The sequence below is a fragment of the Mesoplodon mirus genome (assembly GCF_964341445.2).
Source record: "Mesoplodon mirus genome assembly, chromosome: 3".
Classification (NCBI taxonomy): Eukaryota; Metazoa; Chordata; class Mammalia; order Artiodactyla; family Ziphiidae; genus Mesoplodon; species Mesoplodon mirus.
Genome location: NC_138978.1, coordinates 172,087,715 through 172,101,556, shown reverse-complemented (window position 1 = coordinate 172,101,556; position 13,842 = coordinate 172,087,715). Strand labels below are relative to the sequence as shown.

Here is a 13,842-nt window from a genome sequence, read left to right as displayed (position 1 = left end):
GACTTAGAGGATACCAGAAGGCTTCTCAGTCTCACAATGTCTGTAAAATTATTAGATGCCAAGTTCCCAGGGAAGGGAGTGCTTGAAAGGGGAAGGGAGAGGTGGGGGCTGGGACCATAAAGAGAAAGGCACTGAGAGAGAATTTCAACTGTTTGCCACTTTGGCCAGGGGCCAGTTCTAGCAAGAACAGCTGCATTTGGGCCAAGGGTTCCAACGCTCTGTATTACAGGTATTCACTTTCCTGTAGGTGAGCCTGTGTTTTGAAACAGTGTGCCATGTACTACCAGCTAGAATGAAGCCAAGGTTACATGTTCACCCATCCCATGGTTATTTTATTTTTTTTAATTTTTTTTTTTTTTTTTTTTTTTTTTTTTTTTTTTTTTTGCTGTACGCGGGCCTCTCACTGCTGTGGCCTCTCCCGTTGCGGAGCACAGGCTCCGGATGCACAGGCTCAGCGGCCATGGCCCACGGGCCCAGCCGCTCCGCGGCATATGGGATCCTCCCAGACCGGGGCACGAACCCGTATCCCCTGCATCGGCAGGCGGACTCTCAACCACTGCGCCACCAGGGAGGCCCCATGGTTATTTTAGATCTGTTCTATTAATGATCCCTAACCCTGAACATCAATATATGCAATCAGTCCCAAGGGAGACCAGGCCAGATTCACAAGTCCAGCGGGACCACTGAAAACATGCTTACTTGTATCTTTACTCGTGGAGGGTCAGAAAAATCATTATCATGTCAGTAAGGTAGGGTATTTTAAGCACGTGTCATTTCACATAGTAAGACTTTTTCTCTCCACTGTCAAGAAAAACAAACCATTGAGAAATACTGTTTGTTTCCTATACTCTTAAATCATAGTTTTTTTAAAGAAAAATATAGGAATGAAAGTTATCTGGGTTTATAATGGTTTAAAAGAGTAATATCTCTTTTATTAATGTGTATAGGGTTTGAGAACTATAATGAAGAATGTGAACTACATGAATATTACTTTATATAGCATTTTTAATCAGTGAAAGATAAGCCTTTTCTTGTTGGTTCTTGATATTTTCCCATCTATACTCAAATTATTGCAGAGATAATAGTCATCATCTTACTTAGTGGTTATAAGAAGTTATAAAGGTTTCACATATAAAATTTTATTCTCTAATAGAAAAAAGAGAAATAGTGGAAAAATTTTAATATTTAAAATAGCTCTAAAATACATTGTCCACTCTAAATGGTTTGATATCTTTGAGTCCCTCCTATCTTTTAGAATTATCAATTCTGTTAAATATCACAGCCAAAGAGTTCCAGGCGAAGTGCAATGCTTTGATTCCATGTTTTAGGAATGATGCGTATAAACCTGGAAATGATTGGTGGGTTGAAAAAGTTCTTCGCATGTCCGTTGATATTATTATTTCCTTCAAAAATCTGAAAGCAAAATATGAGAAAATCTTTAAGGATGGCATAATGGGCATAAAATTCTTATACCTGAAAGTAACATAATATTGTATATCAACTGTATTTCAATTTTCAAAACATAATTTTTTATCCTTTTAGTTCAAACTGTGGGCATTAATGAACACATACAACATTATCACAAAGATGATCCTCAATCAATTATGAGCTCACACTCCAGACATACCTCTTTAGTGATATCACCTCATCAGTGATCTGAGTTGAAACAGGGAAAAATAAAGAAATCTGATATGGTGCTGTGGGGCAGCCGCAAAAGCATATCTGCCTTTAGCCCCTTTGTAGCTATCTGACTTTGAGCAAATTACTTATAGTCTCTGATTATCCATTTCCTTATTGGCAAAATGGGGATAATAAATTTTACCTCATAGAAGTTGTTGTAAAGATTTTAAAGAGTATGTAAACATATGACAAGTCTTTATTAAGTGCCAGATAATGGGCACCAATAAATGGTTAGCTATTACTAACTTTTAAAATAAAATGCATCATGTATTTTTATTTATCCTTTTTGTCATATGCCCTATATCATCAACTAAATTGTGTTTTAGGTGTGTTTCTGTCATCCCCAGCAAGTTCCCCAAGATTTACACACATCAGAAGCTGTCACTATTTGTTTATAAAAATTATTTTTGCCCTACTATGAGGATATCTTGATACAGTGAGAAATAAACCAAACCAAACCTAACAAGTAAACAACCCAGGGGTTTAGAGAGAAAGAGATTAAAATCCATTAACTGAGATTAAGTGCTGAGCCCATGATGAGCATAAATGTCCATCCCCTTCTCCTGTGTTGCCCCTCCTACTGGTTTCAGCCCAATTCCCATTCCTGGAATATTAGGTTCATCTCCTTAGCTTTGCCTCTGGTAGTATTTTAAAACCGTATAACTAGGAATTTAGGAGTATAATGGAATAGTTCATCTTGCAGGAAATTAGTCTCCTCATCAGGAAGGATAACAATTGTTTGAATAACAATATGACACAGAAAGGTATATGGCCATGGGTATGTGATCAGCCATGAATAACAAGTACATCCAAGCTAATGCTAATATGGTAGAAGGTTTTCTAGACCCCTGTTACAGACTGTATGTTTGTATCCTTCCAAAATTCATATGTTCAAACCCTAATCCTCAATGGGATGATATGAGGAGGTGGGTCCTTTGGGAGATGATTAGGGCTAGGATGGGGGTAGGGCCCTCATGGCGTCTCTGTGTGTGCACGCACCAAGGAAGGCCATATGAAAGCACAACCAGGAAGACTGCCCTCACCAAAAACCCAACCATGCTGGCACCCTCATCTAGGATTCTAGCCTCCAGAACTGTGACAAATATGTGTTTTTTGTTTGTCACCCAGTCTATGGTAATTTGTAATACAGTCCAAGCAGGCTGAGACAACCCTTTTACCATCTTTCTCAATCAGAGCTAATTAAACTTCACACAACCCCCTGCTGTTTTGTCCTCATTCTTTTATAGGTGGCTCAGTCAAAGCAGAAAGATAGTGTGCATGGTCCCTGTCCCAAGACCAGCCACTTACAGAGCCAGGACTTAGAAGACTCAAAGAGTGACGCATGTCAGTGCATGCTTATTAAATACAAAGAACTATTTGCAAATTTGAGGTTCTGTTCTCATCATAGCAGTTTTCAAATTGTTTTCTTTTTGCCAAGATACCCCTGTACCTTGTCCACCAACGAGGATTTCTCTCTGTAAGGTTTCCATTCAACTCCCTGGTCACTGTACTGGATGGTGTAGCTCTTCACATACATTTCAGAGGACAGAGACTTGCAACCCTGTGTTACAATCGCTGTTATCTTCTTGATTTTGAGCAGATCAATTTGTAACCACTGATTGTTGTTGTTTGCCTATGAAAATGATTAGAACAATGCTTTTTTAGACCAAGATACTCAGAAATGCACTGAGCTGGAAGGATTTCTTTTCTGTCTTATCCCTGAGGATTCCCTTTCTCCTAGAATCCTTCCCTGTTCCTTCTTGTTTATTGTCAGCAGGTTTATAAACTTTTGGAATATTTCACACATTGTGCAACAGTTATTTGTTTACCTGTGTTCCTTACTCTTTGAGGGCAGGGACTTAGTTTTGTTTTCAGGTGTTCACCATGATGTATGGCACACAGAAGGTGCTCAACAAATAAATACATTTTATTTGAGAAAAAGTATTAAATTGCTAAATTACTAAATTAATTAATTAATTAATTTAATACTAAAGTATTAAATTGCTAAATTTTAAATATTTTTCTCTTAAGCAAGTTTATTTAAATGCTATGGTGATATTACTGAAGAGTTATATGAGAAAGAATTAGATAGTATCCTCTCTCAATTTAACTTATTTTAGAAAAACCCCACTTTTCTTTCCATTGCTAATGTCCAATAGGGGAAGTAGTCCAATTTCTTCTTTTCTGATATTTCAAATAAATGTAATATCTGAGAGACCTAATAAAGCTACACCCAGGGCTGGATATGGCATAGTAGTTGTCCTGTCTCTGGCCTAACAAAATGCCTAATTTGATGATAGGCTCTTGGAGAAAGAGGATCAGAAAGACTAATTGAGTTTTAGAGTAATCTGAGATTAATTTTCATCTTTGGGAGGTTTATCATGCCCCATAGTCTCATTCAATTCATATGAAATAATGAATATTGATATATTTTCTCAACATCACTCATATGTGCATGTCTGTATGTGTATACACATATGTATGTATATGTGTAGTCACATATGTATGTATATGTGTAGTCACATATGTATGTGAATTAAAATGATCGTATTAGATAATTTTGGTTAATTTTGTAACACCCTCTAGTGACATCTGGTGGTGTTTTAGTGTGTCTTCAAATAAAGGTTGTACGAGTGATACAGAATGCATATAGATAGCTAGGGGAGCTTTGTAGGTATAAATTTTTTTTGGAGGCATCAAAGAGGTAGAGGCACTTCAGTCCGTGTGCATACCTGCATATGTCTGGCTTAGATCTTCCACCTCTCTAAAGAAACCCTGTACATGACATTTCATACTATTGAAGGTTAAGTGAAACAAACAGTTTTGACCTAAAATTCCAGATTTAAAATGACAGCTTTAAAAATTAAAGTTAGACTTTTATCTTTGCAGCCTTTACTATATCACAAAACTAAGAGCAAATTATATATAGAGAAAAATTGTTTTAAAGGCTGTAAAATGGAGGGTTGGATGACAAGGTTACACCATGAACAGGTCTAAAGGGGCACCTGGGAAAGAACTGGTTGATACCCTCTAACTTTTTATTTTTGGCCGTGCTGCATGGCTTGAAGATCTTAGTTCCCCCACCAGGGATCAAACCCAGGAAACTGGCAGTGGAAGCGGAGTCCTAACCACTGGAACGCCAGGGAAGTCCCTTTATTTTAGTTATATTTATTTTATTGTATTTATATTATAGAAATTACATCAATATAATGTTACACAACATTATTACTTTTATTACTTTAACTTCTGTGGTTCTCAGTTCCCCCCTTTGCAAAATTGCAAAATGAGGTGCCTGGGTTGCTTCAAATGGTGCAAGGAGCATAGATTTGTCTATCGGGAGAGTGGGATCCCTGATTCCGCCACCAGGCTAACTAAAATTATTTAAACTCTTTTGCGTTTGGACTTAAAAGGAAAATCTGGACCAGATGCTTTGTAAAACGCTTTGCCTTTCTAACATTCTGTGATTCTGTGTTTCTGTGATGGTCCAGAAATGAGTCTCAAGGCACAGACATAGTTGCCCAAGACTCTCTGTATTGGGCCCAGATAGTCTCTTCTATTTGCTCCCCTTGCATCACACCATTCCCTCCTCCTTTATCTGGTGGCCTGATTTAAGATTAGGACGTGGGATTCTATACAGAGTCCAGGGAATTGGAGTGTAGCTTCCTTAAGGGAGGGAGTTAGGAGGACAGAAAATAGGGAACCTGGATTAAGTTGATTGACTGGACTGTTCTGATTTCTGATGCTGTTCAGATTTTTCAGGTCAGTCAAATAATGAAATAAATATGAGTCAATTATTAACAGTTACCCTAGAACTAAGTTACCTTAATTACTCAATGGGCTAATATCAAGGGCAATATAACTCTCTGCGAGATGTTTACAAAACTTAGATCACAGATTTATAAACCTGGTTTTGCAGCATCTTATCAGGCTGCCAATTATCTAAAGGAATGTTACAAAGTTCTGAAAAAATGAGAACAAAAAACTTTAAATGACACTCTTAAGAAAATGAAAAATATTGCTAAATTCTGGAGAGAACAAAAAGAAGACAAGATGTTGCAAATCTAAGTCATTTATCCCTAATGGAAGTTGTCTCGATCAGGAGTTGGCAAACTACAGCCCAAGGCCAAACCTGGCTTACTGCCTGTTTTTGTAAATAAGGTTTTATTGGAACACAGCCATGTTCATGCATTTACGTATTGTTGACGGCTGCTTCCCTGCAACAATGGCAGAGTTGAGTAGTTATGACAGAGAATGTATGGCTCACAAAGGCTAAAATATTATCTGGCCCTTTGCAGAAAAATTTTGCCCACCCCTAGTCTAAATCAAGACCAAAGAGATGATAACTTCTCTCTGAGCCAAAGTTCAAGCTAAAGCTATCAAGACAACACACATCCTAGTTCTCAGACCTAGGATCATAATCTGCAGAAGCAGGAGATGATACTCTGGCTTCCCAGGGCCCCCATGTTCCCTGTAGTGAGGGCCTATGCTTTCTTCTGAAAGGCTGAGAGAATTCCATTTGCAGGGGACATTTCACCTTGGCTTGCCAGGCATTCACACGGCCCTGGGCATTAAGACGGGCACGGAAGGGTTCCCAGTAATCTCCCCACCAAGAGTTTTTAAGTGAGGAAGCTGTGATTTGCTTGTTTTCTATCTTTCCACTTTCCATACCCAGCGGTGTGGAGCATCCTGTCAAGAAAAAAGTAATGTGATTAATTATATACCACTGATATTCCTTGCATGGCATTTTGTACTTCAGAGGAGACAAGAAATAATATTACTGCTAAGTAATGACAAAAACAACCATCACAGCAATGAACATTTATTGTCCAAGTGCTAAACCCTGTTTTCAGGCTTCACATATATTACTTAATGCTCTTAAATATCTCCATTTTACAAACGAGAAAACAAAAGCACAGCAAGAAAAAGTAACTTGACTAAAATAACACTGCTAGAAGAATCAGAAACTAGCTTTGAGCCCAGGCAGTCTGACATCAAATACCATGTTCTAAACATCTAAACTCATTTCCCTCCTTCAGTGAGTCATGGAACCTCTGTTCTTTGCTTTGAGGTAGACAATACTCCTAAAGTATCTATGTATATAAAAACATACTCTATTTCTTCTAAGAAAAGCTACAAAGAAGAAGTTATAGGGGACCTTGGTAGTCACATTTAATATTTCATTTCCAACCCTTTGAGGGCGATTCATGTGATACACCCTTTAGAATTTTGCCAAGGTATGAATTTGAATGTCACAGGCAACAAAGCTGATCTGTGAGTGTAAGAAACATATCTAGTGAGTGAGCCCAGCTGACTGCCCATCCTCATCATCTTTGTGACACTTTGTTCTTGCTAGCAAATCATGCAGACATTTTCTTGAAGTGATACCTTACTTTCTTCATGAAAAAAGGCTTCAAAGAAGAAAGCTTACTGCTAATACTAATTATATAAACATCAAGAAGGTGAAGAGATCTTAAAAAGTAATACTTCTTGTATAGAAAATAGAGGTTTTAAATAGACTAACATTGTTGAATGTCACATTTTAGGGTAGCTTGACTCTATGACCTGAACAAACTACCAGTTACATCACATACCATACGGAAAGAAAAACAATAATGACTTATAGAGCTGTTTCAAGTTTTCCTGCCTGATCAAAATTTGTAATTTATTTTTTGATGTGGACCATTTTTTAATTTTGCATTGACTTTCTCCAAATTTTTTTTTTTTGGTGTTTATTGTGTTGATCTCTTTTTTTTTTTTTTTTTTTAGTTTCTGCTTTATAACAAAGTGAATCAGTTATACATATACATCTGTTCCCATATCCCTTCCCTCTTGTGTCTCCCTCCCTCCCACCCTCCCTGATGTGGACCATTTTTAAAGTCTTTATTGAATTTGTTACCATACTGCTTCTGTTTTATGTTTTGGTTTTTTTGGCCATGAGGCATGTGGGATCTTAACTCCCCACCAGGGATCGAACATGCACCCCCTGCACTGGAAGGCGAAGTCTTAACCACTGGACTGCCAGAGAAATCCCCCAAATTTGCATTTTATGTAGATGATGTTATATAGCATTGCTATCTGAACATTGGCAAAATGCCCATTTCCATATCCCTCATGAATATCAAGAGTTTATTGTACTGTTATCTGCTTACAAGTTTCTTATCAGCTGATAAGAAACTTACTCCAAGGTTCAGCTTTCTCCACTGTAAGCCGTGGTTTCTTCCTTCTACCCGGAGAGAAGGCACTGTAGCTCCCCAACAGATGTGCCACAGCAAGTTTTAGGTGTGCCTGTATGTGTGTGTGTGTGTGTGTGTGTGTGTGTGTGTGCGTACACATACATACATACATATATACATATATATTGCTTAAATATGTCTTTATTATGCCTTCCTTGTTGAAGAATATTTTTGCTGGACAGGTGTGCCTGTATATTGATCTCCCTCCCCCCTCAGCCCTTGAGCAGCTAGGTGGTGCCTAGATCAGCCAAGCCCACGGTGGATTGCTTCATTCCTTTACCCCAGACTGTGAGACAGATATTATATTTTACATGTGCTTTGAAGTGAAAAAAATTGGAAAGCACCACTTTAAGAGTCAGAGAAGAAGAATAGTTGATAAAATCCTTAAGCATTTTGTTATATATAGTAGAATTTTATTATGGCCATTTATGATTATCTAGATTTATTTATACCACAGGTCACATTACATCCCCTGAAAAATAGAAGCTTACATAGAAAAGGCTTGGATACCTACATAAAGTGTGAAACAGAATACAGAGTTCAAGCAAGGTTTCAGAAAGTTGGGCGGCAGATTTATGTTTCAAAAACATTCACTGAACACCTAATATATGCCAGTAATGTTGCTAGATACTTTTATTACATTAAAGTCTGAGTGACCTGGCTGGAAGACTTTGGAAGAGTCAGACCTAGTTTGACTCTCAGTTCTTATTGAAAATGGGCTGATGGAGGTCATTCTTCGCTAGGGCCCTTCCTTAGAGGGTCAAGGCAGTATCCATATGATCCAGGAGTTCTTCAGAGAGCCTGCCCTCTGGCTGGTAGAACCAGTCTCAGTCTAGATCACAATGAGAGTTTACCTGAGTGGAACCTCTGTTTCACAAAGGTTTTTCTAGGAGCCTAAGTGAAGAGAACTAAAAATTCTACCCATTCTCCCATACCCCCCGAATCTTGATTTTCTGAGTGGCAGCTAGAAAACAATGCATCTGTGTTCCTTACCGTTAACCTCGCAACCTTGCAGCTCCAGTCGAAGGGCAGGTTTGTTATAGGATTTAGTTGGAGAGATTCTAATATATCTAGCCACAACAGGTGGGTCAAACTGATTCTCTTTTATTGTAGAGGCATCTGAATTGCCATTAAAATACTAGAGGAAGAGAGGAAAATTTAGTTATATAACAATTCTCTATAAAGTGATTTTATAATAAAATTTTCATCCAATTTAATATTGTAATATTAAGTTTTCATGTAGCCTGAATCAAATTAATTTGGTCGTAAAAGATAACTGGGAATACTTCCTCTTCAGGAAGATGGTATAAGTACAACTGAAAACATAAAAAGACTCTGAAAGGTGGAGAAAAGGCAGACTAGCTAGGGTTCTCAGGACCCAAGGAACAATACAGTGGTGAGTCCCCTGGGTTTTCTTTTTACTGCATATACAGACTTATAAGTAAAGAAGCCAGGAACCAGAAAACACGAATAGGTGCAGACAAAAAAAAAAAAAAAAAAAAGCCAGCAAAAGCCTTCTTTCTCTAGCCTCAGGACCAGAAAAGAGCAGTCTAACAAGACAGAAAACTTTTAGATAACAATTTTTCTACTTCAAGCCAAACATCATAGAATAGAAAACACTGTGGCCCCTTCCCTACCCACAGCAACAAAGGCCAACTGGGGAGCCTAGACTTCCATGCTCATGAGACTGTAAGGAGGCACCCCAACACCCTGACTGGGGTTGTGTCAGAGAAAGCCAAATAGAGACCCAGGATCTTCATCTCTTCCAGCTTCTAATAAGACTCCCACTCCTGCAGGGTCAGTGGATACCATCCCATCCCCACCCCCAGCAGCAAAGAGGAGGGGTCCCAGCTCAGGTATCAACAGAGGAGGCCAAGTAGGGAATGGAATTTGACCTCTACTTGGCAGTAAAGAGGCTGTGCCCCATCCCATTTCTCTGCCAGAACAGTGTCAGGAAGAGCCAACTAAAACAAAAGAGCGGACATCACGAATATTGAAAACAGAAAAGCAATAGATAACAACAGTGAAACAAAGGGCTAGTTATTCGAAAAGATTTTTAAAAATTGGCAAATCTCTAGCAAGACTGACAAAGCAAAAAGAGAAGAGATGCAAAATATCAATATCATAAATGAAATAGGAAATATCACTACAGACCCTGCAGACATCAAAAGGATAATAAGAGAATACTACAAACAACCCTTACACATAAATTTAACAACTTAGAGGAAATGGACCAATTGACTGAAAAAACACAAACTATCCAAATTCACCCCATATGAAATAGGTAATTTGAAGAGCCTGTAACTATTAAAGAAATTGAATTTGTAATTTTAAAATTCCCAGAAAACAAATCTCCAGGTCCACCTGGTTTTGCTGGCGAATTATACCAAATGTTTAAAGAATTAACACCAATACTAGATTATCTCTTCCAGAAAACAGAATAGAAGAGCACACTACCTAATTTATTTTATGAAGCTAGTATTACTCTGATATTAAAAAAAAGACAGTATAAACAAATAAATTACACACAAATATCCCTCATGAACATAGATGCAAAAATCTTTAAGCTATGGACTTGAACTGCAATTTGTGTACTGTCTCCAATACTGATTGGTAAGAACCATAATTTAAGATTTTCATGGTCTATTCTAAGGTATAGTGCAAATAATTTATTATTAGAAATAGCTAAATGATAATATTGAAGATAGTAACATAGTAAATGATTTACAGAAAAAATGAAACTGATTCAAGGTTATCAGTGTAATAATGGTGGGCTGACTCCTTGCATTCAGGTAGCTTTCTTTGAAGAGGGGGGTGAGGGAGAAGGGGAAGAATTAGGGCTGGTATAATTGGGTCATTGGGAATAAACAGGCTGAGCCCCTGGACAATCCAACAGGGGAAAGTCACTCCTCAGGCATGACAGCAAAAAAAAAATGTGAGAATCACACTGCCTCAGAGCATTACTGGTATTAACACTACTATCTCCTTCAGTTACACTGAAATAAAGAACAAAATAAAATGTAAGAGTTAGTAAAATCAAAACTCTTGGTGGACAGTTTTTAGCATGAGTTCTTTAAGGCACAAGACCAGATATTCTACCCTACTGCATATCATCTGCCAATCTGAGAAGTCTGGGTATTTAGTTTGATTATAAAGAGATTTTTTTTTTCAAGTTTTATGAAGTTTTGAAATTTCAGGAGTCAAGCTTATCCCTTTAATTTGTAATATATAGACACGTCATTTTACCACTTTCCTCCATAAGACACTAAGAAAGCCATTTGTATTTATAACACCCAGAGAGGTATTTTTTAAAAAGATATAGTAACCCTAGGCTCTGGAAGAAACAACAATGCACACAGACCATCATGTTCCTAGTGCTGTTCCCTTTGAAGATCCGCCAGTTTGTCCGGTCAGAGCTGTAAGCCACGAAGAACTCGGTGGTGTAGTAAGGCTTCAGGTAGTGTTTGGCACCTTGGGTCTGGATCCCTGTGAACAGGACTTCCCTTCGCATGTCTACCTGCAATATAGAAAAGCCATTAAGCAGAACCATCCTTGTCAACAAGTCACACACTGCCTTAATTCATTGTACAACTAACCTTCTTTAGAAAAAAGAACCAACACCTAACAAACTAATAAAATGGCTAGGGGCAATCCGTATTTGAGCACAGGGTACCTGAACTTGAATCCAAACTCAACCACTAACTAGTGTATGTGACATTGGGAAGTTAGTTAATCCCTCTGTGCATTAGGTTTTTTTTTATCTGTAAAATGGGATATTACTAGAAATAACCTCATAGGGTTCATTTTGAGTATGGAAAGTACTTAGAATGGTGCCTAGCACCTAGTAATTTTCATTTCCCCTAACAACATTGCAAGAACAACAAGAAGAAATTATTAAATCACTGTCATTTTTATTATTACAGGGAATCCCCTGGCAGGCCAATGGTTAAGACTCTGCACTTGCACTACTGAGGGCCTGGGTTCAATCCCTGGTCAGGGAACTAATATCCCACAAGCCGTGCAGCGCTGCCAAAAAACAAAAACAAAAACAAAACCCCCCACATTTTTACTATTACAGTAGCAGTAAATATTATCAGGTTAATATATCAGGTTAATAAGATATACCTGGATCCAAGGTTCAGGGTTAAATTCTGTTGAAAGTTTTTCTGCGATCCAAGCATTATATGATCCACCATTGTTTAGTCTTGCTAATTTGGGTTCCCAATAACCTAAATCCAAAGGAAGAAAAAAATTTATTCTGAATTAAAAAACAAAACAAAACACCATACAGCTAGCAATTTCTCAAGTGAGTTTAGTCCCAGTGGAAAACCAGATTCCTAAAGGAACTTCTGTTGCAATTAGGGGACCAGGTAGTTGACACGGGCCTCAGCTACTAAATCAGTCCCTGATTATGAAATCTTGGTTTCAGGCCTGTGCTTGGACAGCTGTCAACTACCACCCACCCCCTTAACTGCATATAGGTCATATTTATTTTTTCTCAGTTATGTTGATGTGGTTTCTGCCTAGTGTGCCTGCCTAACAGAAAAACATGGGAGGAATTTATGGGAGCCTCATGATCCCTTACAATTGATCTTTTGATGTTGGGAAGAGTTTGAGGCAGAGAGAGGAAACTTAGGAGGAGTTCCTGACGCACAGTGGGTGAACAAAAAGTTTCTTGAACAGATGCATGGTTCGTGCAGCAAAGGGCTCTATTAATGGGGACTGTAATACCTGGCCTATAAGACCCTGTGAATCTGGCTAGAATATTTCACAGGTTAGTTCCACTGACATCTTACATTCTACAAAAAACAGAGTAATGAGTAATTTCTGCTTAGAAAATACATATAACAAAGTAAAATTTCCATGGTTAGAGATTATACCTCTAGTGGGTCAGTAATTAGATATTTTACTGCTGTTTTACTATGTTGTGGTAGAGAAAAGCCTAGAGAGGAGCAATGGCCCATGGATTCAATAGGCAGCGTTGTCATGTACAGTTTTGCAGGCCGTATACAGCACAATTGTGGGAGGCGTCTTTTACAGGCTGTGATGCTACTACTTACCCCAAAACTCAGAAGCCTTGATCTGTGAGTCAGCTATGAGACCAGTGCTTAGTCCCATTGGCATTTTACAGTCTACAAAAAAATAGAACAATGAATAATTTTTGCTTAGAAAGTACATATAATAAAGTAAAATCTCTATGGCTATAGATTATACATCTAGTGGGTCAGTAATTAGATGTTTTCACCTACCTGTGTGGCACTGACTTAAATATGTCTGAACATAAAATCGTAAATGTACTAGCAAGAACTGGTTCTTTAATAGAAATTAAAATTAGTGACGCCCTAGTGGAAAGCAACTTATCCTGAAGTGCAAATACTTTTTAAATTGATTTCCATCTGTTTGTATCTTAAAATAAGCCATTTTACAATATTAAGTAATATCCCTCATAAGACTATGTTCTCAAAAGTTGACCTGAAAGTTACAATGTTATTTATATACTGATCAAAGAAGGGAATACTAGCCACTGAACTATCTGGATGTTGACACAGTGCTTGGTACTCAACAGATGCTTAATAAATGCTGGCTTGCTGGCTGGCTGGCTGGTTGGATGGACAGACGGATGGACAGATGGAAACTGTGTTTCTCGAATACTGAAATGCCAAGTTCAGTGACTATCTCGGTCACAGTTGAATTCCTGGTTTCTCTCCCCTCCTCTACTCTGGGAGTCTGGAGAATTTCTTACGTTCACTTCCCCATGGATCACAAATCATGAAGGAGGATGCTTTATATTGGTTCCTCAAATGAGAGGAATGCCTTTGGTTTGAACCATTTGGCTTAAAACTGATGTTTGCAGTATAGTCAGACTATAGGTCAGAATAAAAGAAATTACTGCTACAGATTATGCCTCTGTTATGTCAGAGTTCTCAGA

The 13,842-nt window shown here is 38.0% G+C and overlaps 1 protein-coding gene across 1 annotated transcript in view; it reads right to left on the bottom strand.

Moving 5' to 3' along the window:
* Positions 1 to 812: 812 nt before the first annotated feature.
* Positions 813 to 13,842, bottom strand: part of F5 (coagulation factor V) — an 86,286-nt gene continuing 73,256 nt past the window's right edge. Inside the window, exons 19-25 of the mRNA XM_082612964.1 lie at positions 12,974 to 13,045; positions 12,039 to 12,142; positions 11,275 to 11,430; positions 8,907 to 9,051; positions 6,215 to 6,366; positions 3,131 to 3,313; positions 813 to 1,413 (exon numbers count right to left, since the gene is read on the bottom strand). Coding sequence (XP_082469090.1) covers positions 1,270 to 1,413; positions 3,131 to 3,313; positions 6,215 to 6,366; positions 8,907 to 9,051; positions 11,275 to 11,430; positions 12,039 to 12,142; positions 12,974 to 13,045 — 956 coding nt within the window. The 3' untranslated portion in view covers positions 813 to 1,269. The remainder of the gene's footprint in view (positions 1,414 to 3,130; positions 3,314 to 6,214; positions 6,367 to 8,906; positions 9,052 to 11,274; positions 11,431 to 12,038; positions 12,143 to 12,973; positions 13,046 to 13,842) is intronic.